Below are 23,550 nucleotides of genomic sequence, written 5' to 3' on the forward strand. Positions count from 1 at the left end.
AAATGTATTGATATATTTTTTTTTTTTGTACAAATATTCCCCCCGCATGATTATGAGTCCCAGGCACGGCAGCATGGTTTGAGGGCATGTGAACCAGAAATTAAAACCGAGCCTGAGAGCCTGATTTAATTACCCTGCTAAGTGAAAGGCAGAAGAGAGAGAATAAACAGCGGAGAAGGCGACTCTGTGGGTGAAACATTTTAACAATCCATGACTTCCATGGGCTGAGTTTTTCTGTTTGATGTGGCTTTGTATTGACTGGGTCTCCTTGTCGAGAGTTGTGAATTAACGGATCCCGTGGCTGTGGGGAGTGGAGTTGGGGGGAACCCGGGCACGTCCCCGCACGTGGGGGTTCCCCCCCCCCATCTGATCCCACCTCCTGCTTTCCGTGGATATAACTGATGGATGCAGGACGGAAAAGGAGCTGGTCCGTGAGCTCTGCCAGGACCCCTCGAGTTTACAGCTGTACCCACGTGGATTTTAATGCATTGCTGGATCGGGGATTTATACGGAGCAATTGTCCCATTAGTCTCAGTGGGTGAAATCCTGATCTCGCCGGTTCGAGTGGCAAAAACGCTGCGACTTCAAGAGGATCATTTTTTACTCCGAGGGACTAATGCGAACTCGCCGTGTATTTTTTATTAATTCTATTGGGTATGTTTTATTTAACCATCACTAAAAGCCTCTCTCCCTTCATTAACAGGGCCATTCATTATTTGTGAGGGTAGAGAACATCCCTTTTTCACTCTGAGAGTGCAGAGGTTTGAAAATGCAATTACGCAGGGGGAGTCTTGGCACTAGTTCTTTGGCTGTGTGAGTGGTTAGTTACTCCTAAGTAAATGCACAGGTAAGCACTTGTTCCTGCTACTTAATTTTCCGTGGATTTATTTCTCCAGGCTCCTCCCTTTGTTTATGATGGCATCTGGAAACAAAGTACAGGCAAACTCAAAGGGAGAAAAAAAAAAAAAAAAGAAAACCTAGAAGCAAAGCCAGGGAAGACACACTGTGCATATCTCCTGGTTTATAAGTTTCCTGGTTGATAAAACCACGTCTTAATAAATAAATAAATAAAACTCAGTGCTTAATTTCATGTTGCTGCAGTGACAGCAGCCCCACACCCTGGATTATGCAGAGCATTAGAGCCATCCGTCCTGCCGTGATAAAATAAATACAAACTACACAATGAAGCTGGATTTTATGCTCTTGAGCCTTTCAAGGTTGGTTTTGGTTTTGGTTTTGTTTTGCTATGAAAACGAGTGTTTTCAGTAAACATTGCTTTTATATAAATGGAGCTGTACATTGTCTTCAGGGTACCCAAAATCTCTGGGTTTCATAGGGAAGGTCCCAGGGGGGCTGAGGAGGGGGGAAGGTGTTTGGGTTTTTCCAGCCGTTTCCCTCTCGGTGTGTCCCAGGTTTCCCCGGAGCTGGTGGGAGCCCAGGCTGGAGGAGATGGGAATTACTGATATTCCTCTGCCCTCTGTAGGAGAAGCGCCCGCATGAGCCGAGCTGCGGGATGGGATCCAGCTGCATCCCAGCATCCCGCTCTGCCCGCGCCTCTCCTCAGCTCAGACCACCTCTGGACTCATTTTTAGAGCATTTAAAGGCAGATAAGGAGCAGGGAAGAGTCTCGTGTCGACCAGAAGGGGATGAGCATCAGGCTGTTCAGGTGGCTGCTGCTCCTTTGCAGGTGAAATCCCAGCACTGGTTGTGGGAAGCCCAAATCCTGGAGCTCAGGCTGAGCCCCTGAAGCTGCTCATTGTGGGGTCTGAAGTTCAGATCTACATCTGCAACTCAGATTTGAGGTGCTGATTTGGGTCCCTGCTCCCTTATAACAAAATACGTGCTGACCTCTATTGCTATTCCCCAATTTCAGGCAATTCCTTGTGTTTTGGGGCAACCTTAGCCCAGAAAGTGGCCATGAGAGGCTGTCAGAGACAACTCCAGGAGTACCTGTCCTTGTTAACACTCCCCACAGGTCACTTCTGCATGGCTTGGCTGCTGCTCCTAGGCCAGAGTTTGTCCCCAGGAGCCAAAATTACTGGATTCGCTGTGGTTTGTGTAACTCTGGTGTAAATCTGATGTAAGGATCCATCTGTGTGCAAGGACTGGGGGTGCCCAGAGAACCCAGCTTTTGGCTCTGGCTGCTGCAGGAGGGACCCTGGCTTCAGCAGAGGCGAAAAATATTTACCACACAGGACAAGAAAACAACTAATGCAGCTTTTACCTGGGGCTAAAAAATCACAGTGCTGACTTAAAGCAATAATAGTCACATTCTGTATTATTTAACAGGATTTTGCTGTTATACCACCTTTATCCCAGTACTGTAAGACCTCAGTTCTCCCCCTTTGATGTACACAAGTACCACTGTTCCCCCCTTTAATGATGGGGGGACCGAGGCAGTGGGGCTCAGGGATGCTCTGGAGGGGTATTTATTACTGTTCCCCCTGGCCGTGCCCCCCGAGCACCCCAGCCCGGAGCAATGGAGGGGAGGGACACTTGCGAGGTCCCGGGACCCGCTGGGCCAGAATGGAACCCGGGGGGACCCCGCGATCCCTCCCGGCCGGCGGGCGATCGGACCTCCAATCTCTCCCAGCTGGGACCCTGCGGGACCCGCGATCGCTCTCCACTGGGACTCGACGAGACCCCCCGATGGCTCCCGGCTGGGACCCTGCGGGACCCCCCGGGAACCCTCGACTGCTCCCGGTTGTGACCCCGCGGGACCCCCCGATATCTCCCGGTTGTGACCCCGCGGGACCCCCCGATATCTCCCGGTTGTGACCCCGCGGGACCCCCCGATATCTCCCGGTTGTGACCCCGCGGGACCCCCCGATATCTCCCGGTTGTGACCCCGCGGGACCCCCCGATATCTCCCGGTTGTGACCCCGCGGGACCCCCCGATATCTCCCGGTTGTGACCCCGTGGGACCCCCGATGCCCCCGGCTGGTCCCGCGCTGTCCCCGGGCGGGCGATAGGACCCAGCGGGCGCCAGGCCCCGCCCCGCCCCGCCCCGCCTCTCAGGCCCCGCCCCATTGCCCGCCCCGCGCCCCCCCCAAGATGGCGGCGCCCTTGGCGGAGCAGCTGCGGGAGCTGCTCGACCCCCGGCCCGCCCTGCGCGACCCCGAGGACGACGCGGAGGAAGGTGCGGGAGTCCCGAGGGAGGGTCGGGCACCGTGGCCCGGGTCAGGCGGGCGGGGGGTGGCCGGCGGGGGCGGCCCGGGCGCTGCCGGACCGGCCGCACGTGGCGCCGCGGCGGCGGCGTGTGCGGGGCCGGGCCCGGGCCGTGCGCGGGGCCGGGGCCCCTCAGCCCCTCCGGGCACCCCGAGCTGCGCCCCCCGGCCCCGCGGCGGGGGTTACCTCGGCAGCGGGGTTATTCCAGGGCTGGGGCAGCCGCAGCTTCTCTGGGCAAAACTTCCCACTGCGGTGGTGCCAAGACTGAGAATTCCGGGGGATCCCTCGAGTCGCGCATTCTGCCTCTGCCCCTCTTGCCCAGCCATTCCATCCTGCCGTTCTCTCGTAGCTGCGGTGACTCTTATTTAGGTGAGGTTTGGTCGGTTTGGTTACGAGCAGGAGATTTTTTTTTTGTCTCCCTCTGTGCGAGGCATTAACATTTCGAAACACGCGTTAAGAGCACTCAGCGATTTGGATGCTCGATTGCTCGAACAAAGCTAACCCTGTAATTTGGCGGACGGGGCGTCTTGCACATGAGCGAGAACAGGGAGGGAGGACGGGGTGGTGTGTTCTCTGGGCTGGGCTGCTCTGCTCCGTGTCCTGGAGAGGATGGGCATGAAGGAGGGTAATAACCACAATTGTTTCCTCTGTTGAGCCTTTCTGAAATGTTTACGTATTTTTTTTAGTGGCTCGTGTATAGCAAGAGGCCAAAGCACATCTGAATTGGCGTTTTCCTCTTTTAATCTGTGAGTTTGGAGTGATTGAAGGCATTCCAGCTTTGCAGAGTCCTCCACCTGAAGGACTGTTCTCAGGATCCATGGAAGGGCTTGGATAGGCTTGGTTTGTCCAGTGCTTAATGCTTGTTCTCTAAAATAAAGAGGAGCCAGGAAAGTGTGAATGTAGGTGATGTTCATTAAAAAAAAATAGTTCAGCAGGATTATTTTGGTGTCTGTTAATAAACATCAATCTCTGCATTGCAGGGGAGCCCAGTGGTACCAGACCTGTGCATGGAGAAGTCCAGAGTTCTGAAAAAGGGTTGAAATTGGTCAGATAACGTAACATCTCCCTTCCTCCTGCAAAGGTTAAGCTGGCAGGTTATCACAGGTTGTCACTGAGGAATCACAGGATGTTTTCTGAAAAATACCCCTGGAGCTGTCTTATCTCCTCTGCTGGATCTGAAGTGTTACTTTACTCAGTATTTCCTAGGCAGGACTGGTGCTGATCCTCACAAAACCCGGCTGTGAGGCTTGGTCTCTGCCTTTGATTCCCCAGGAACCTTTTCCCCCTTTGCTGGAAATTACTGTGCTGGCTTTCCTGCACCTCTCAAAGCCTAAAAACCAGCTTCTTGTGTGAGGCCATGTTCCCATGCAGCTCACCAGTGCACTGTTGTTTGTAGAGCTTGAGAGGTTTCCTGTGGCTCCTTCCTGCAGCTGGTTCTTGAAGACTGGAATTCAGTTCAGTTTAGTCACCCTTTTCCTCTTTTTTTTTTTTCCCCCACAGCTACTGTTGCTAAAGTGATTGACAGATTTGAGGATGAAACCTCAGATGACATTTTGCCTGTTGGTAACATAAGGAAAAGAGTTTCAGCCTCTCTCTTGGAAGCTGATAAAAGGTACAGTGGAAAAGCCATATCTCGCAAAGCTTTGCAAGAAGAGCTCTGGGGAGATGCTCTGTCTGAAGAAGGATCTGGTAAGAAATCTCATTTTTCCTCTTTTTACTAAACTACTCCAAATGTGATGTTGGCATGGAACTGAGCCAGTGCATCTGAACTGAGATGACAAACATTAGGGCCCTGTTACAGGGCAAGAAACAGGTACAATTAAGCTGGACACATTGAAGTACCTTCCTGGAATTCTGGCTGTATTTTTTGGCCTGAAGGAAAGGAAAACTCCAAAGAGAAGGTCAGTTCCACAGGGTGAGGAATCAGAGGTAAGGTGAGGTTCAGTGCACTGACTGAACATTGCGTGTGGGGGAAAAGAAACAGCTCCCAATTTTAAGCCAATAGATACAAGTTTATACAAATTCTCATTTTAAAAAGGCGTATTTAAAAATGCACATAAAAATTCTGGCCACCTTGTTTCCTTATGATGGCCTTGTGTGATGGGAAGGCTCAGCCCTGGATCTGCTGATCGTTGGCTGCAGAAAATGTGGGCAGGGATCTTTCTGTGACTCTGACCTTCTGTTTCCATTTTTTAGCCCAAACAAAGGGTAACATCATCCACAGGTAAAACTGGGCTCAAACAGACCAAACCTGAGCTGTTACTGATGAACCCTGCAAAGTGGCACGTTTTTCTGACAAGAAAATAACTTTTGTCTCTTTTAATTATTAGTTGAAGAGGCACTAGATGACTGGTACAGCGGCAGTGAAGGTTCAGAAGAGGATGACAGTGCAGGCACTAAAGCAAAGGAGAAGCCCAGCAGTGACCAGGAGGATGACTTGGATGATGGTGAAGAGGCAGATCCATCTACCAAGGACAAGGCACCAAAGTTCAGCTTCCAGAATATCACAGACTTCGAGAAATTTGCAGAGGGGATGGACGATGCAGGAAGCAGTGAAAAGGAAGATGAAGATGAAAATGAAAATGAAGATGAAAATGAAGATGAAGATGAAAATGAAGATGATGATGCCAACATGGAAGAAGGAAGTGAGGAGGAGGAAGAGGAATATGGGAGTGAAAACCACAACGATGCAAAGGAAACCAGAGACAGCGAAGATGATGGGGGGGTGATGACCTTCTCCAAAGGCCAAGAGTCTGAAGAAGTAGAGAAGGGCAAAGCTGTGAGGAACCAGCTAGGTTTGTGCATGTTTGCTCTGTGTTTTGACAAGGCTGTCACCTTGCTGACACTGTAGCTGTGTTAGGAGCCACCTCGGCACGTTAACATGCTGTTAGCACACTGCATGTGCATGCTACAGCAGCCCCAGACACTTGCAAATGTTCTGCCAAGGCTGCTGTGCAAGCTGGTGTCACTGCTGCTGCAAAAGCTCGTGTTGTGAAGTGTGTTTATCCACCAGTTTATTCACTTAATTGAACCAGTGCTGAATATACTCGTGGTGCCAGTGTGGGGGACGGGGACTTCCTGCACTGCTTGTCCTGTGCAGTGCTGCTGATATCACTTTCTTTCTATTCAAAATGCAGCACTGAGTGGAATTTCTTCCTGTCTGCCCTGTTAAACTATCAAACCTCCATGTGCAAACTGTCCTTTCAAACAGTAAAGCAGAGGGGTGATTTGTTTTTGTGGATCCCAGCTGCAGTTGGGATCGTAGGATCAGGCTTTGCCCAGAGACACCTCGTGGTACCAGCTTTGTGCTGGGTCAGTGCATGCAAAGATTTGCCCTAACCAGGACTAATGCAGCCCAAAGGGGAGGGGCTGTGCTGTGAAGTCCTTCATGGGACACAAGTGTTTTGGGTTGCTGAATAATTGCTTTATTTCCTCTTTGTCCTGAAGCACTGTGGGATCTGCTAATGGAGGGGAGAATCAAGATGCAGAAGGCACTGGTGACGGCCAACAGGCTCCCCCAGCCAGACACCTACCCGAGGTTCAGAGAGGAGGGTGGACAGCAGTTTGACAACGCTGTGGAGAGCTGTAAGAATCCTTAAACCTTTCTCCTTTGGTTAGACTGCTGCAGCCAGTGTGTTTTGCTGTGTGGGGAAGCACTAATGAGAAGGTGAGGGCTTTGAGTTGGACATGCCTGTAGTAGTGGCTGTTGGTTTTCATTGCATTAATCACTGATGAGGTGCTGTGCAAACAAAACCCCAAACCTCTTTCCCATCCCAGACAAAGAAATTGTCTCCCATCACCCATGTCTGTGTGTGCCTGGTTGGTCCCTGCTGGTGGCCTGTCATGGCTTACACCATGTTGGTGAACCTCAGCTCAGGTCCTGCTGCTGTTTCTGGTTTCTATTTCTAGTCGGGATTGAAGTTTCTTTATAAAATTTAACTTTCATGCTGTATCTTAGAAATAATTGCTTTCACTGCTGCAGTTCAGAGCACAGTTGGGATGGTTTGTCCAGAGGCACCTTGTCCCAACTTTGTGCTGAGTCAGTGAATGCAAAGATTTGCCCTAACCAGGAGTACCTCAGCCCAAAGGAGAGGGGCTGTGCAGTTAAATCAGCAGCAAATGTCTTGCCAGCTTGGAGCTACTTCATCTGTTTATATCTGAGGATCACTGTTAAGGATATCGATCTGATGAGATTTGTGGTAGGTTCTGCAATATGAAATAATAATGAAATAAAATAATGTACAGGCTCCAGTTGATAAGTGCAAAGCACTTGCTTCAGTGTGTTGTGGGCCTGTGTAAGTTTTAGAATTGGACACTTTTTTTTACTGGCCTTAAAGTAAATGCATGGGGAGATAGTTGTGTTATCCTTTGGGATAAATGAAAATTCTGCAGGTATCAGTTGGTGTCCATTTCTCCATGACATGTTTGTCGTTTTCTGGCAAAAACCACAGGGCTGACAATGTTTATACAGAGAATCTTCTGTTTCCTTATCTCACTAATCAGAAATTAATGCACTTCACAGGATGTTCTTTCAGTGATTTTGAATAACAGAGATAAGCTCAGTGGCCTTTTAAAGCTTTCCATTTTGGTTATCCCTTTCACTTCTATTTCTGCTTTCCCAATCTTGAGGAGTTTCAGCTCCTTAGGTGAACACCCTGTGGAGGATCCCAAGAAGCCCTTTCTGTGAACCCACTTGGTAGGAAACAGTGTAGTGGTGTCCAAAGCCTCTTCAGACATCACCTGAACCCTCAGGTTTGCTCTGGTTCTCCACCCCTTCAGCCACCCCTTGTAGTGATTAAGAAATTTTTGCCTGAGCTGGCACATATCATCTCAAAACTGGAGGAGGAGCTTTGGTCATCACTGCCCATGACCCTGAGTGTTGCCCCTGCAGCAGGTTTTGGCTGTGATCTCATGGCTTACACCTGATCAGAACATGGCAGGTAATCAGCTTATCTGGAGTTACAGCAGGGGAGGCACTTTCTATTTTAAAGTTGGCTCTGCTGCTTTGACTGAAGTGATTAAGGACAAAAAGGCAAACTCCCAACAATGCTGTGCTGACCTTTCAGTGAAACACACGTTATTAATGCTCTTAATGAGATGCATTACAAACTGCACCAGCTCCATGTTTCATTACAGGTCTAAAATGCAATATCATTAAAGACCTTTAACAGAAACAATGGTTGACATTTTGATATTTCCCATAAGCAAAATACATCCAAGAACATGGAGTATAATGTCCAGAGTGCAGCAGAGGCTAATCCTTCAGTTGTCCAGAACTCTGAGGGAAAATCCACTGTTAGTAACTGCTCAGTGATTCCTTCTTCTCGTAATCTGGGCAGGAAAGTTGTAGCAGTTCACTCTGATATTCCTCAAAGCTCAGGTTAGTGTTCTGTATTTGATCTTTGAAAACAGTAATAAAATAAAGCTGCAGTGACCTGGGCAAAGTTAGCACGGGAAGTGCTCTGACAGACAGGAAGTAATGAATTTAGGAACATTCTACTTCTACTACTCTTGTTTAGTGTTTTCCCTAATGGACCAAAATTATGTTCCGTTTTTAGTGCTGTTTTTTAAAACGAAATCTGTAATTATCCAATAAAGCAGGCTACAATAAATAGTCATTTTGATGAGCTCCACTATTGTGTGCAGCTTTCACTGCCTGCAAAGATGCTTTTTCCAGAAGTTACAAAGTGCATGAAATAAGGAGTAAATTTATATATCTGAAGACTGTAGGGATGTAGTTGGTGTTCTGTGGCACAGACCCTTTTCTCTCTCACTTTGCTGTGCTGGGCCCTGTGAGAGGGTTTGTGTCTGATCACAGCTCAGCTTTACCCCCTGAGCTGGGTCACGTCTTCACTCACAGAGCTGCTGTGACCTGGCAGTTCAGGAGGTCAAACTAAGTCCTTTCTGAAAAGACACACCATAATATATTTAAAGTTCTTTCATGAATTGATGCACCTTGATTTATGAGGGGGGAAAAAAATCTCACTATAAATCAGCTTCCAGTAAAAGTCTTAATTTTTAGCTGATCAAGTGCTTTAGTGGCTTCTATAAAAATAAGCTTTTTTTATTCAGTTCTGACCAGTGATTTGTGGGCTGGGTAAACATTTCTGGACTCCTGAGTTCTCATCCCAGTTGGTTACCAGCTTATGGGTAGGATCCCGTTCCCCAGACAGGAAAAAATGGAAGAATTGTGCATGGAAAAAGTTTAAAGATGAGGTGAAGGCAGGCCTTTGTAAATCCTGAGTGTTCAGGTGGTTCATTGTATGTGATGTGCTTCAGCCTTGGACAGGATTTGGGATAATCAGGACACTGATGCTGCGTTGGACTGGATGATGCTCTCCTTTCAAGGGAAGCCCCAGCGCTTCTTTCCAAATCCACAAAAGAAATTTGGCATGCTTTCATCACCTTCACTGAGCAGGAGGAAATGATGTGGTGTTCAAGTTGCACAAATGAGTTGGTGCCAGAATTGCAGACTGTGGGTGAACACTGTTGGATGCTGAAGGCAGGAGGCTCCCGGTGCTCTCTGAGCTCCTGGACAAGTCCCTCACATCCCCTTGTAAGCTGCCCCAGAATGCTTTCAGGAACTTATCCCAAATCCTTCCTTCTCTCACGAAGTTTCTGCTCTGTGCTCACAGGAAGGATGAATTTTTTTGAATTGGAAAATGACCCTTTCTATACCCTCTTTGGTATCTCCCACTTGGACCAACCCTGTTGAGCTGGTGGAATTCCCCAAGGCCTTGAGTATAATTGTGTTAAAGAGTAGACAGCAGTGCTCCCTCCATGTGCAGGTTTAAAGCCAAGTGTGAGTGAAAATGGCAAGGTCATGCTCATTTTCCAGGTTTTGAGATTGGAGGTTACAAAACCTCAAGTGTTTAATTTATTATTTTTGTAATCTTTTATGATTTTTTTTTTTTTTTTTAATGTTGCAACGTGCTTTGGACAGTCTTAGATTCCTGAGATCTCAGGTTCTGGTAGATGATTTACTGCAAAATTGCTTATAAATTGAAGTAGAAAATGTTTTGCAGACCTGGCAGCTTTCAGGCTTCACACCCATTTGTCACCCAGCATTTCCCTTTGTGTATAGAACAAGAATTAATTAGGCTGCACTGCAGGAAAAGTTTATGGCCATAATTTATATAGGATGAATTTCTGTTTAAAGAGACAGCATTGCTTTGTTTGCACTGTCTTGCTTTTTATTTCCTTTTTTTTTTTTTTTTTAATCTTTAATTATATTCCAGATTTTTTCCTGTCACCCTTTTTACATACAAATTGGAGGCCGAACTGTGGTCATGGAACTCGTGTTTATTCCTGTTTGGACTTAAGTGTTATTTACTTAGTGCAGTTTGTTAAAAACAAAAAACAGTGCCATTGCTTTGTTTGCACTGTCTTGCTTTTTATTTCCTTTTTTTTTTTTTTTTTAATCTTTAATTATATTCCAGATTTTTTCCTGTCACCCTTTTTACATACAAATTGGAGGCCGAACTGTGGTCATGGAACTCGTGTTTATTCCTGTTTGGAAAAAGTCTGGGTGGTTTTTAGTGCTGAAATCAGAGTGGCTGAGCTCTGAATGCAGCACAAATGTCCAGGGTTTCCTGCCCTGCACACAGGAGCTCCCCCAGCTCGGCATTCCAAGGTGCTCCTGCCTGGAGTGGGCTGTTTCTCCAAGATATATTTGTATTCTCCTGCACTGTGTCTTCCAGTCTAGTCCAGGGCTTGAGATGTTGCCTCTGTTTGGGGTCTTGCACGTTCAATTAATGTTTTTCATAATCAATGCAAGTCAGAATTTGCAATCTGCTCCTGATTTGCACATTAAAGAGACCCATTAATTAAAAATTCCAATCCCTGGCATGTTCCCGCAGGATCCTTGCATTATTTACATAGAAAAGGAGTGCAAGGTGCAAGTTTCTGGGCTGTGTCTCTGCACAGATTGCTTGCCTGCCATTCATATTTCACTGTATGTTTGCAAGGGGCAGGAAGGTTAGGAGTGGATCTCACGAGAATGTCACCAAAAATCACCTCAAGGGCAAGGAAGAGCCAAAGAAGAGGTGGAAGTGAAGCAACATCCCCTGTCAGGATTAAACAGTTCCAGGGTCTGGGGCTTGTTATGTTAAATCTTGATAAAGTGACAAAACACCACAAATGATTGAGGGGCAAGGAGGCAACAAGAGCTTTAAAAATTAAATCCCTCCATCCACAAAAGCCCTGGGTTTCCCAGTACGGGCACGTAGCTCTGTTCTTGCCATTTTAATTGCTTTTTCTTTATAATTCTTGGTTAAAAATACTAAACTGGGAATGTTGCAGTGACTAATAACTTTATGCTCCACAAAAAGAGCTGGGAATTCCAACCTTTAAATAGCATATTGTGCTATTTTCACTTTTTAGTTGGTGAGAGGAGTTAAAAATGTACAGAAACTCAGGTGAGGATTTTGCAGGAAGCAAGAAGCTGATGGAAATTGCAGGACTTTGAAGGGACAAGTGGTTGAGTGTGTTTTTGTAAGTATATGTTTTCACTTCCCAAGAATTCAGGAGGTCCCTGAAATGTAAACTGCTTGCTGAATTTTTTGTTTGTTTTTTTTTTTTTTTTTGGCTTTGACTCCATCTGTCAGTGGATTAAGAGAAAATACCAGAATCCTGTATTTCTATTCCTCAGCATAAGCTAAAGATAATTTCAAGAGAAATGGGGAAAATAGTGGTTTTGGTAAGAGATAGATATGCAGGGTCTGTCAGGATGGATTTGCTCACTGAAGGAACAAAAGGGGGGACAACAAATATTAACTGTTATTTACTGTTTATAGAGCTGTGGTGAAGTTACACAAAGATTTGTGATCAGTGAGAAAATAAACCTGAATAAAGTGAATCAGATTAAAAAAAAAAAATCAAATGCAGTGCTCCACGTGCTTGCAAGGCCATTATCCCCAAACCTGCTTGGATTATTAATGGATTAATGGAGCAGCAGCAGGGAGCTCTGCCTGGCAGCAGCCTCAACTTGCAGCACAGTGCCTTGGCTGCTGCTAACAGACCCAAAATTCATACAGCTGCTTCAATTCTGCTGAAGTTTGTGCATCTTTTCTCAAAGTGGTTCCCAGTCCTGCCTTTCCTTCTCCATCCTGAGTTTGGACAGTGGGATTTTAGAGCATGGGCACCTCTTAGCCCTTCGCCCTGCTTGAGCTGGGGTGTGGTGAAGAAAGCACAAAAGAAAGATGGGGAAAGGTGAAACAAGGGGAGGGAGTGTGGAACTACACGTGAAGTTTGCAGGAACTCACTGTTCAGAATTTGCTGCAGCCAGTTCATTCAGCTCAGAGTCAGTTTGCTGGATAACTTGTGGTGTCCAAGGCCAGGTTGGACGGGGCTTGGAGCAACCTGGGATAGTGGGAGGTGTCCCTGCCCATGGCAGGGGGTGGAACAAGCTTTAAGATCCCTTCTAACTCAGGCCATTCTGTGATTCTGTGATAAGTTATTCCCTTAAGATGTTACGTGTCTCAGGTGCAGCCAACAGTTGCTGTTCCATGAAGTTTTATTGGAAAGAAGAGCTGAAAGGAGCGCTTGGAAAACTCTGCAGGATTTGGCAGGGGCTGCTCGAGGCCGGGTGTTTGTGGCCTTCTGGGAACCGAAGGAGTTGTGGAAGTTTTGTTCCTAAAGCTTTGAGTGACCCAGAAATGGCTGTTTCTGGGGTGGAAATAGGTGCCTTTGTAGCCAGTGTGCTGGGAAAGGGCCGTGCTCCCACCTGGAGCTCCCTGGACCTTCATAATAATTCCCTGTGTTGGGCCCCGGGTGCAGCAGGTTGGTTTAACTGCTCCCGTGACAAATACCTGTGGCTTGTGACTAAACAGCACATTTGTGGACAAGGCCTCTTAGGACTGTGATTAAGAATCCCACTTACATTCATTGCCAGCAGGAGACCTCCAAGGATGCCATGTGTTCTCTGGTTTTACATTCTTGCATATTAAACCTTTCTGTATGAGTGCTTCACACTGAATATCTTCATTTTCTTCTGGGCTGGTTCTGCAATATTTAGTAGACATTCAAGGCAGAGGGATAGATTGTCTTTAGCGTCTGTTCATTATATGTTTGTATGTTCTCAGTGTTTGACAGAGGATTTTTGTTGGGTTCTGTTAATCCCAGTCTTTAAAAAAATCTATTTACATTCTATGCAATGTCCAGGTAAGTCATGTTGAAGAGGCTGATGAAGTACAGACTGACATTTAATCAAATCAAGTCCACTTTAGGTACCAGAGACCCTGTTCCACTTCCTGTGAGAGAGGATGTGCCTGGCAAGGTGTCCCCCTCTCTCCTCTGCCTCACTCCTCACCTGTACCTGGCTGTTGTTGGACACACCTGGTTAGAGAAAAGCTGCCTGATGAAATGTTCTTTATTGACACAGGCTTGGAATTTTTCAGAGAACCCTGCAGGAATCAGCTGTCAATAATTCACTCATTATTTTCTTATCATCCCTATTCCTGGATTGCTTTTAAAACTATAAAATATATCCATACCTACATCTGGAGATGTTAATGCATTAATACAGAGCAGGGTGGGTGTCACAGGGGAGGGGGGAGGAACTGAGGCACAGGCAGATTACACAGTTTCCAGAGGCATAGAGCAGTTACAGGATTAATTGGTGCTAGGCAAGATCATGGACTTAAATATATTCTTGCTTTGAAGATTTTACTGGGAGCCTGCACAAATGTGTGACAGCAGAACTGGGTTTCAAGCCTGAGTGTAAATTATTGTGATGAGATCTAGCCCACTTAAAACTGGTAGTTCATTTTAATTGAATTGTATTAGTCTGGACACTTTATGAATACAGAAAACATCGGGCTTGTCAATTCATGCAGGGCTGAATGTGATTTAAATGGATGTGGATGCAGGTGTCCCCAAATTTCACCTTTTCTCTCTGATCTAATGAAGAATCTATTCAGCTCTTTTTGGGACTTTGCCAAAGCCTGTTGACATTAATGAAGACTCTGCTCTCAACTAAAATAAATGAATGAATCAGATCCTTTTTCTCTGAATTTTGTTGCAATGATCCTGTGCTGTGGAGAGCTTTGGGCAAGGACTGGGGTCAATGAGGATGAGCAGCTCCTGGGCCAGTCTGTGCAGGTGCCAGCGAGTGAGAGGGGAGAGACATGAAGTTGAGAGGCTTTAGGGAAGGCACAGGACTCGAGTTTGGAGCTCTGTTGTTGTGGGAATGTGTGGTCAGGTCGTGGGGTCCGTGATGTTTTTGTGCTTGTGCAGAATTTGGGCTGTGAGAGGTGCCAGGAAAGTGTTTTGTGGCTTGTCATTCCCATCTGTGAATTGTTCAGAAATTCTAGGTGGGATGTGGTGGAGAAATGCAGGACATTTGTTTAACATGCAGTTTTGGGCTGTTTTCAGGAAAAAAAACTCTTGCCCTTCCTCACGGAGTGCCAAGGCTTTTAGCTTGTGGTATTTAGTATTTTTGAGCAGAATTGTCTCCTCTTGTATAGGTGTGGTAAAATAAGTGCTCCCATTTGATAGGTGATCTCCATAGCCACGTGTGTTGGACACTGAGGTTGTTTAAGGTTAATTGGAAAGCTGCCTTAAATTCTAGAGCAAGAAATGGTGGGACAATCCCTGGTGGGTGGCCTGATACACCTGAACTCCAGACAGTGGGATTGCACCACACTTAATCAGACAGATTTGCTCACATTTGAGCTTCTCAAGATTAACAGCAAATTAAATTGAATTTAGCTAAATATTTGTGCGTGTTAGTCTGTATGCAGCACAAACAAGATGCAGGGAAACAAAGGCTTTAAAAGTGTCCAGACAAGCATGTGCAAATGTCAGCTAACTCGGATTAATTGGCAATTGGTTACCTTGAGATGGAAACTCGGTGCTTGTCATGATAAATATAATTAATGGCCTGGTATTATATGGGGAGGTCAGTCTAGATGGGCTAGTGTTCCCTTCTGGCCTTAATATCCAGATAACTATGAGATTTCACCTTTCCTCTTCCTTTCTCCTCCCTGCCCATGTACTTGGGGATTCCAGCCTGGCAGAGGCAGGAATGTGTGCTGTCAGCCCCTTTGCATTTACAGTAATGTAAAACATCAGTTTTTATAAATCTCATTTTACCAGCCCCGTCCCCTCCCTGCTTTGGGCTGATATCAAAAGATGATGGTTGAGGGGAATCAGCAGAGCATGAACTTCATGGAAGTGTTTCTCTTTCTCTCCCTTCTCAGCTCTCCCCCTCCCCCAGCCCTCTCTAATAAAACCCCTGAATACCCAGCCTTTATTCTGTTGTTGCATCTAGTTATTTTCTTTACTTTTAGCAAACTCATCTGTGTCTGATCCTGTTGTCCTTCCTGTCAGATGCAGCAATATTGGAGTGAAAGGGCTAAATTGAGGCCGTTCTGTAACTCTTTGGGAGTCAGCTGAACTGCTGGTGTGAAAGGGGGGTGCAGCACTGGCTCCTTTGTGCCCAAGGAATACAATTTTCCCCTCTGCAAAGGCTTTTGCATCATTTGCATTCCAATGGAACCAGCAAATTGGGCCTTCATTTGGAGCAGACCTTTGCAATCAGCAGCAAAGTGTCTGCCTTTTTGCTACTGTGATTTGATAAAATTCCACAAACTCAGTGTTTTGGGAAGCGTGGTGGGAGTGACCCTCCCATATTTTCCCAAATTTGGACAGATTTACAGGTGCTTTGTGCTAGGGTTGAGCTGAAGTCTGTGAGAAATGTGTATGTAACTGCAGCACCGCTAAAAAATCACCTCCAGCCTATCATTTAGTCTGGGCTGGCTCTTGTAGCTTCTGTGTGAGGCTTGTCAGCAGCCTTTTATTGCTCTGCTCCCTTGGTTTTGGGGGCCCCAGGACATGCAGGGGTGCAAAGCTGAAGCTGGGGGAGCCCTGCCTGCCCCACTGTCCCTCCTGCTGTTCCTTACACAGTGGGAATTCCAGCCAAGCTGTTGTCCAGAGCCCCATGTTTAAGATGCGATACCTGGAGGAATTCCCCCGCCTTTTCCGGGCTGGGAACGTCGTCCTGCTGTTGGGAATATAGAGCAAGCTCCAAAAGTAATACTGACAGACTTCAGAATTATGATACACTGGAGCTCCGGCGTAATTCTTTGTTGAAGAAGTTAGAGGCCTAAAATGTTAAGGCTTATTGTTATTCCGAGTTGATAATCTCTGCCTTGCTTTAATAATTTTTCCTCATGCCTGGATAGCCTGCGAGTTGCACAATAATCACTCACACAGCTTTGTAATCAATGCCCAAAGTAATAGGATTCCGCTGGCCAACGGCAATTAATAAATTTGTGTCTTTTTTAAAACACTAGCAAGTCGGGCCTGAAATACGACTGACTGGCTTTCCTCATTTGCATATTTATTGCAGTGGAAAAATTCTTGCCGAATGATTGATGTTGAGCCTGCCTCTTGAATTCCAAACAGCACATTATTATGAAATGAAAAATGCCGGCCATACAGTTGATTAAAGTTGAAGACAGTGGAATCGGTGTTTTTTAAGATTGTGGGAGAATTAAAGGCATATTTTAATAGATGTTGACAAGAAGTGAACTAACAAAAGCAAAGCAAAGGATTTGCTTGAAAAGATTTAATCAAACGTGTTTCGTGGGGGATTAATTGCTGGGGATGACTAGTGCAAGTGGCTGGCTGGTGGATTTGAATGAGCAGTATTGTTCCGAGGCCAGCGGATCGAGGGCCATTTTGACCTGGAGTTTAACTCCTGTCCCGCAGCCCTTTGAAAAGAGCGAAAATTCCCCCTCTTCATCTGAATGCTGGGATAAACACCCGTACCTGATAAAGATTCTCCTCGTTATGTGCAGCTATTAAAATAAAAGAGGTTGGATTCCTCTCCTCCTTCCCATTTGCATAATGTGGCCGCTCGCCTGCTCCCTGTGGCAGGGACATGGAGACTCTCAGTGAGGACTCTCTGTGGGAACACAGGGACTCTGTGCTGGCAGGGGGAACGCTCCCAGTATTTGGCAGCTCGGCTTTTGCTCTGCATCCCGTCGTTCCAACACCAGCTTTTGTGTGTGAGCACTTCCACAGCCTGTGGAGGTACATGGAAAATGAAAAGCCAGCACGGCAATGATATTCCTGTGATGCCAGATCCTCAGATTTAATTGAGGGGAAAAAGTAGTTAATTCCCGGTGTTGGCGTGGGCTCTGAAGTCGAGCTGAGGGCTGGGCAGGCGCTGGTTCCTGCTGGCACATCCTGGGGAGGGTGTTCTGTGTGTGTTTGGGTATGGTGTGTGCACAGCAGAACTCAGGCTGGGGGAAGCACTGCCACGGCAGCACCCTGCAAGGTGCCACGTGGAGCAAATATCCTGGGAGGTTTGCACCAATTTTAGGATCTCCTCCCTTACCCATTGCACTCAGAATCTCCTGGATTGATGCACCAGGGTCAGGTGGGAAGGAGGTGCCTGGTGGAGCAGTTTTGGGAATCCCAGGGCTTGACTCTGTGAACCTGTCATGCTCTAAATCTGCTGGATGGGTGGACCGGGGTTATACAGGGAGGAATGTGCCCAGTGGAGAAGTTTTGGGAATCCCAGGGCTTGGCTCTGTGAATACCTTGGAAAGCCTTGAGGCTCCAGCTTTTTTCCATGGGCTCAAAGCTCCCTGCTGCTCCTCACCAGCTGCTGCTCTCCACAGCTGCTTGGGAAGATGGAATGAGACCCCATTTTTAGAGGTCATGGAAAAGAGCACGGATCTTTTCTTGTGCAGGAAGCTGTGGGAATGCTGGAGTAGGAGCATGGACGAGCACTGAAGCCATCCTACATGGCACTGTGTGGGCTTCCACAGCAACTCTGCATGTGGAGAGGATGGATGAGGGGGTAGAGCCTGGGGGGTCAGTCCCCTGCCACCAGGAGCCCTCCCCAGTCCGAGGGGGTGCCACCAGCACAGCCAGTTTGTCCATAACCACTGGCATTGACAAAATTGATTTTTTGTGGTTTGAGAGCAGCAGGACAGATTTCATCTCTGGTGGGTCTCCTGACACTTTGATACATGGCAGTGCTATCCCTGAGTGGAGCTAAATACTCCAGGGCTGCTTCCTGGCTGGGTGGAGGGATGTATAAAATGAGAACGTGTGAGGGAGTATTAACAGAAAGGCACACTTTGATTTACTGGTGCTGGCTCCCAGCTTTCCTGGTGTATTGATATGCTGCCTGCTGGATCTGGAAGAACTTTTTCACTCCTATACACAAAATGAAGGGGCTCCTGTGGACTCTCAAAAGTGACTCTTACAAGTTAATGTCTTCCCACAGACACTCTGAGTCCCATTTCAGCTGGAAGTTTTATACAAACCACGTTTGTTGTGTTCTTGGGGCAGCTGCAGATGGATCCCACTCAGCATCCTTTTCTCTTTCCCAAAGGGCAGCTTTAGGAAAGGTTTGATGGAAGGAGGAGTTGTGTGTTGTCCTGGGTTTCATTTGCCTCCCCCACACACAGAGTTTGAGTTGTCTGGGAGGATTTTAGATGCCATAAAGGGATCAGCTTCCTTAGTTTTTAAGGCAGTACTGAGTCACCTGCCCTCACAAACAACAGGTTGGATGTGCAGAAGTAACTCCTGGAAAAGGAGATAGTTTTGAGATTTTGCTCACTGATGATTTATGGGCCAGTGTTAAAGGTGTCAGTTGTGACACTGGTGTTGATAAATAAGGTGGAATATTTACCCCAGCACGTTGGAGAGCAGATTATAAGGGATGCAGCAAAGCTACCAACACAGAGTGGGAGAGAAGGGGTGAAAGAGGCACCAACTGGGGTGAACTGTGCCAGCAAAGTTGGGTCGGGAGGGTTTCACATTCCACACTTTCCAGCTGCTTTCACAGTGCTGCGTCTGCAGTCACTGACACTGTCCTGGGCACTGTGCTGGGAAGAGCAGCTGGGAATAAGCTGTTGGCATCAGGGTCAGGGGGAGTAGGGGCAGAGCAGTTGTAGAGTTAACAGCATTGTTTCATCCTTGGCTGGTTTGTGTCATTACCTTCTCGGTCCTGGAAGCTTTATAAACAAAACCATCAGGGACTGCCCGGGACCTAACACAGGTCATGGCAGTGGGAGATCCCTGCTCTGTGGCCAGGGCTGGCATTGCCTGTCCCTGAGAGGTGCCACTGGCTTTGTTCTGTGAAGGGAGCAGGAGGGACAGACCTGATGGTTCTCACATGTGAAAGCTGCGAGTTGGTCGCCTCAATGTACTGGGGCGTTTGAAAGCTCAGTGTTTGTGGCTGTTTTCTGTTTAATTGTGTGTTTCAGACAAGGAGCAGCATTACAAAAAATGTGCTGGGGGGCAGGTAGGGAGAGCGGGAGGGTCAGTGTCCGGCTGCCTTTCAGAATGGCACAGTTTGCAGCCCTGAAACTGTTCTGTTTTGTGCTGCCTTCGTTCACAAATGGGTTCAGACTCTTCCCCAGAGCAGGGGTGTAAAGGCAGACAAGGGCATTAGAGGGAAGAGAAGATGAAGAGCAGACTGGGAAGAAAACAGTCCCTTCTGGAATTAAACATGAAATGGATAGGGCAGGGCTGGATGGGAAGGGAGCAGGGTGACACTTGGCTTCTGAAGTTGAGTTTACAGCACACTTAAGCAGCCAACAGGAACAATGAGAATGCCATGCAGTAATGCTATTAAATACACAAGGACTGAAAACACGGAAATTACCCAGCTGTAAGAGGCTCCTGATGAAGCCACTGCCTGGAATAATTAGCCCTCCCACCTGGTTAGACGCACAGCCATTGTCTTCCCTGCCCTCTCCATCCCCTTCACTCCAAATAAAATTGCTCCCCATCCCCACTTCTGTTGGGGTCCATATCTCATAGCCCGGGGGAGCTTGAGCCTGTCTTTATTTCCTTGCCTGCTTGCCGTGGCCCTGCCATACCCCAGAAGAGCTGGAGTGCTACTCCAGTTGTAATTGCCAGGATCAAAGCTGCCTGGGGTGCATTAGCACTGCTGCTGGAGGAGAGGCAGCGGGGAGAAAATAAACAGTTTCGGAAGCTCTGGGGACATTTAGCTGTGTTGCAGGCAGTGGGAAGGATTTTGCTGGTGTAAGCTGTGCACTCAGGCTGGGGTGGGGGCACTTTGCTTTTGCAAGTGATGCCTTAGCTGCAGACACGCACAACAAATGCATTTTTTAAAGGGCTTTTGTCTGTTTGTCTCGTGGAATTGTTTTGATGCTAACACACGTCTGATTTACAAGTGCAGCAAACCTAATCCGTTAATAGGTTTATAGAGAGGAGTTGTCAGAACGTATCTATAATGAACCCTGGGCTCGGGGAGGATGAATCCAACAGCTGATCTGCAACAAAAATCTTAAAGCATCTTCTCCTTGACATTCCTGTTACTGAGGTCAGGGCGTAATTTATCTGAAGATGGTGACAACTGAGCAATATCACAGTGGTAACACGAGGGAGATTGAGACCTCTGAGTGTCTGGGCTGATTTCTGCTGGCACTGTCTCTGTCTGGCTGAGGAAGATTTGCTGTTCACTCTACCCATGATCTCTGTGTCCCCCATTAAAAAAAAAAGAAATAAGGAAGAAATCGAGTGGCGAAAAGTTCTCTCTGTTCTTTTGTGCCAAATACAGAGAAGGAGGTTTGGGAGTTAAGCAGAGCAGCCCTGCTGGTTTCATGGCACAGGAGGCTCTGGGGAAGTTCCACCTCCTGCCCTCCACACAAATCCACGTGCTCTGCCAGGCAGAGTAAGTTCAGTTTAGATTTTTGGGTATAAGTGTGCCAAGTGTTTTACCTGGGAGAGCTGACCCTGGGATTGATGTGTGGCCATGTGCAAAGGGAGAGTTTGTGTAGGCCCAGGCAAACACTTGTTTTCTATGGCAGAGTTCTGCAGGGAGGCTTGTTGGTTGCCACAAAAGAACTATTTTTAAAGAACAGATGCTGTGACAGTGTGCAGTTAACCTGTCCCATGGTCAGCTGCAACTCTGTGTCCTTGGAGAACATATAGTCATTGGAACAGACACTGTGTTTTCTCCATCTGCATGGATACAGGAAAATGGTCAGGGGCAAAAGCCTTTGGATACCCAGCATCAGATCTACATTCAGGATTTGTGTGTGAACACCCTGGAGTGCAACTGCTCATCCCTGTAAAACTCACCTGTATTGATCATTTTACACCTCTCCACACCAATCTTTTCTTCCCTTTTTTTCTGAGGATCTCCGGGCCTTCAGTCCTACTTTTTAGGTCAGGATCTTCTCATTGAACTTGCCAGGTCATTGTTTAAGTTTCCCCCATAGTTCTGCTACACTTAATTTTACTTGCAGTCTAAGTTCTCCTCCCTCCTGTGTGGTGAGCACAGCGACGGTCAAAGCCCTGCAGGAGGTTGGGGTTTGGTTTTTCTTCTTACAACATGCACATTGTGTACAAGAAGGGAAAGTCAGAGGTCAGTGTGGAGGGTCTGTACATATGTGCACTTTCCCTTGTGTCATATTATTCAAATGAGTCTTGCTTCTGCTGCAGAACTTACCACAGGAGAGAAACGAGTGAGTCAGCAAAAAGATTGTTGTCACATGTGTGTTGCTTCTTTAGGATGTTAATCCTTCAGGCTCTGCAGTGGGAATGTTTGTGGATGAAACATTAGATCAGTACACTCCCAATGTGCAGCCAGGCAGATGTTTAGAAGGCAGTTCTGCCTCCTTTCCTCCCTTCTTAGGAAAGAAATGTTCTCCCCCAGCGTGGTGGTGTTTGACATTAACAGCCATAAATCAGTTTGAAGATAAAACCACATCTCTAACTGATTATAGACAAACAGTTAATGGGACATGCAGTGGCTGCGGCAGAAATTCTGATTCAAGATGAGAAACTAAGCACTGCAAAGCTGAGTGTTCACCAGGAGCAAGAAATTGTCACTTGTGTCTCTTGCTCTGCAGGTTGTAAAACTCTGGAGGCCTTGCTGAAAGTGCTGGTGGAGCTTCAGGACGAGCTGCTTTATCAGTACCCAGGCACGAGGCACCTGGTGGATGGAAAGCAAGCAAAAGCTGAGAGGTAAATACAAAAATAGGCAAGATATTTCTGAATCTTTCTGAATCCTTTGTCTCCAGCAAACAGGGCAATGCACAGCCTTCCTGACCACCCTCACTCTGCTGTTCTCTCAGTTGCTGCTGTGTCTGGGTGACAGATACTCTGGACAAATGACCATTTGAATTCCTTCTGCCTTGTGGGATGTGTGTTATGTAGTTTTTCTGATAATGGAGCAGGGGCTAAACCGTGGGCCTTGTGCTAAAAACACCACCATGGTGTGGAAAAAGCCAGTGGTGGAGGGGCCGCTGAGAATTCACACGTTGCCTTAGAGAGGTGTAGGGTGTTCAGCCTGCGTGTTTTGTTCTAGTGAGGATGAAATCCCGAGCAGTAGCGATGAGGAGCAGGTGGATAAGGCCCAGGAGAAGAGGAGGAGCCTCCCCAGGCGAAAGCTGAAGTTTGAGGACTACCCCGAGTTCATCGCCAAGCGCTACGCGGAGCTCAGGCCCTACCGGAACAGCGTCCTGCAGAAGTGGCACGACAAGACAAAGCTGGCAACTGGCAAAATGGGAAAGGCGAGTCTTGGCTCGTGTGTGCTGACGTGCTTTTGTTGAGCAGAGATTTGGGGAACAAGCGCGAACTGAAAGAGAGGAAATTTAGGTTTGGTATATGGAAGAAATCCTTCCCTGTCAGGGGGGTGAGGCCCTGGCATGGGTTGCCCAGAGAAGCTGTGGCTGCCCCATCCCTGGAAGTGTCCAAGGCCAGGTTGGATGGGGCTTGGAGCAACCTGGGATAGTGGGAGGTGTGGCAGGGGGTGGAAGGAGATGAGCTTTAAGGTCCCTTCCAACCCAAACCATTCTATGATTCTAAGTTTATTTGGAAGTTTCGTATCATAAATGTTCCAAGTTAAGCTGAGAGGTAACACAGCAAGAACTAAATACACAGGGACACGCTTTTCCCCAACCTTAGAGGAGTTTGGAGAGAAGCTCAGCCCTCACATATCAAAGACATAAGCCTTTTGTTTTGAGCAGACAGGCAGAAATAACATTTTCAGGGACAAACGTTTTCACAAGTTTGGGGAAAAACTCTTCATTGGTGTTGGTGATCTCCTGACCAGACATCTCACCACAACCAGTCTCCAGCAGCAAATAAGCTCTGTGAAAATAAAAATTATCAGCTTATTATTGCTGATCTCCAAGCTGTTTATGGTTTCTAACAGAACTGGGGCCTTTTGTGGCTCTCCTCCTCCGTGGAGTGTACATTTAATACAATGGGTAATCATTTCACCCAGAGATCCAGGGTCTCCTCACATCTCCGAGTTAGTATTAATCATTGAGAAGTTAATCTGAACCAGAACAGCAAAGGCATTTTATTAAGCCAGGCGTCAAGTTGCCTCAGGTTGGGAAGGGAGAGCGAGGGAGAAACAAATAAAAAAATCCTAACAGA

At 47.1% G+C, this 23,550-nt stretch overlaps 1 protein-coding gene across 3 annotated transcripts in view; it reads left to right on the plus strand.

Moving 5' to 3' along the window:
• Positions 1-3,041: 3,041 nt before the first annotated feature.
• Positions 3,042-23,550, plus strand: part of AATF (apoptosis antagonizing transcription factor) — a 48,370-nt gene continuing 27,861 nt past the window's right edge. The window contains exons 1-7 of one of the 3 annotated variants that reach the window (XM_017821519.1): positions 3,042-3,139; positions 4,669-4,857; positions 5,499-5,746; positions 5,777-5,963; positions 6,616-6,753; positions 22,017-22,131; positions 22,475-22,679. In XM_017821519.1, coding sequence (XP_017677008.1) covers positions 3,055-3,139; positions 4,669-4,857; positions 5,499-5,746; positions 5,777-5,963; positions 6,616-6,753; positions 22,017-22,131; positions 22,475-22,679 — 1,167 coding nt within the window. In that variant the 5' untranslated portion in view covers positions 3,042-3,054. Of the gene's footprint in view, positions 3,140-4,668; positions 4,858-5,498; positions 5,964-6,615; positions 6,754-22,016; positions 22,132-22,474; positions 22,680-23,550 lie in introns of all 3 variants that reach the window. The other 2 variants (XM_017821520.1, XM_017821518.1) reach the window with 2 other exon arrangements.

Source organism: Lepidothrix coronata, unplaced genomic scaffold, assembly GCF_001604755.1.
Source record: "Lepidothrix coronata isolate B3197 unplaced genomic scaffold, Lepidothrix_coronata-1.0 Scaffold91, whole genome shotgun sequence".
Taxonomy (NCBI): domain Eukaryota; kingdom Metazoa; phylum Chordata; class Aves; order Passeriformes; family Pipridae; genus Lepidothrix; species Lepidothrix coronata.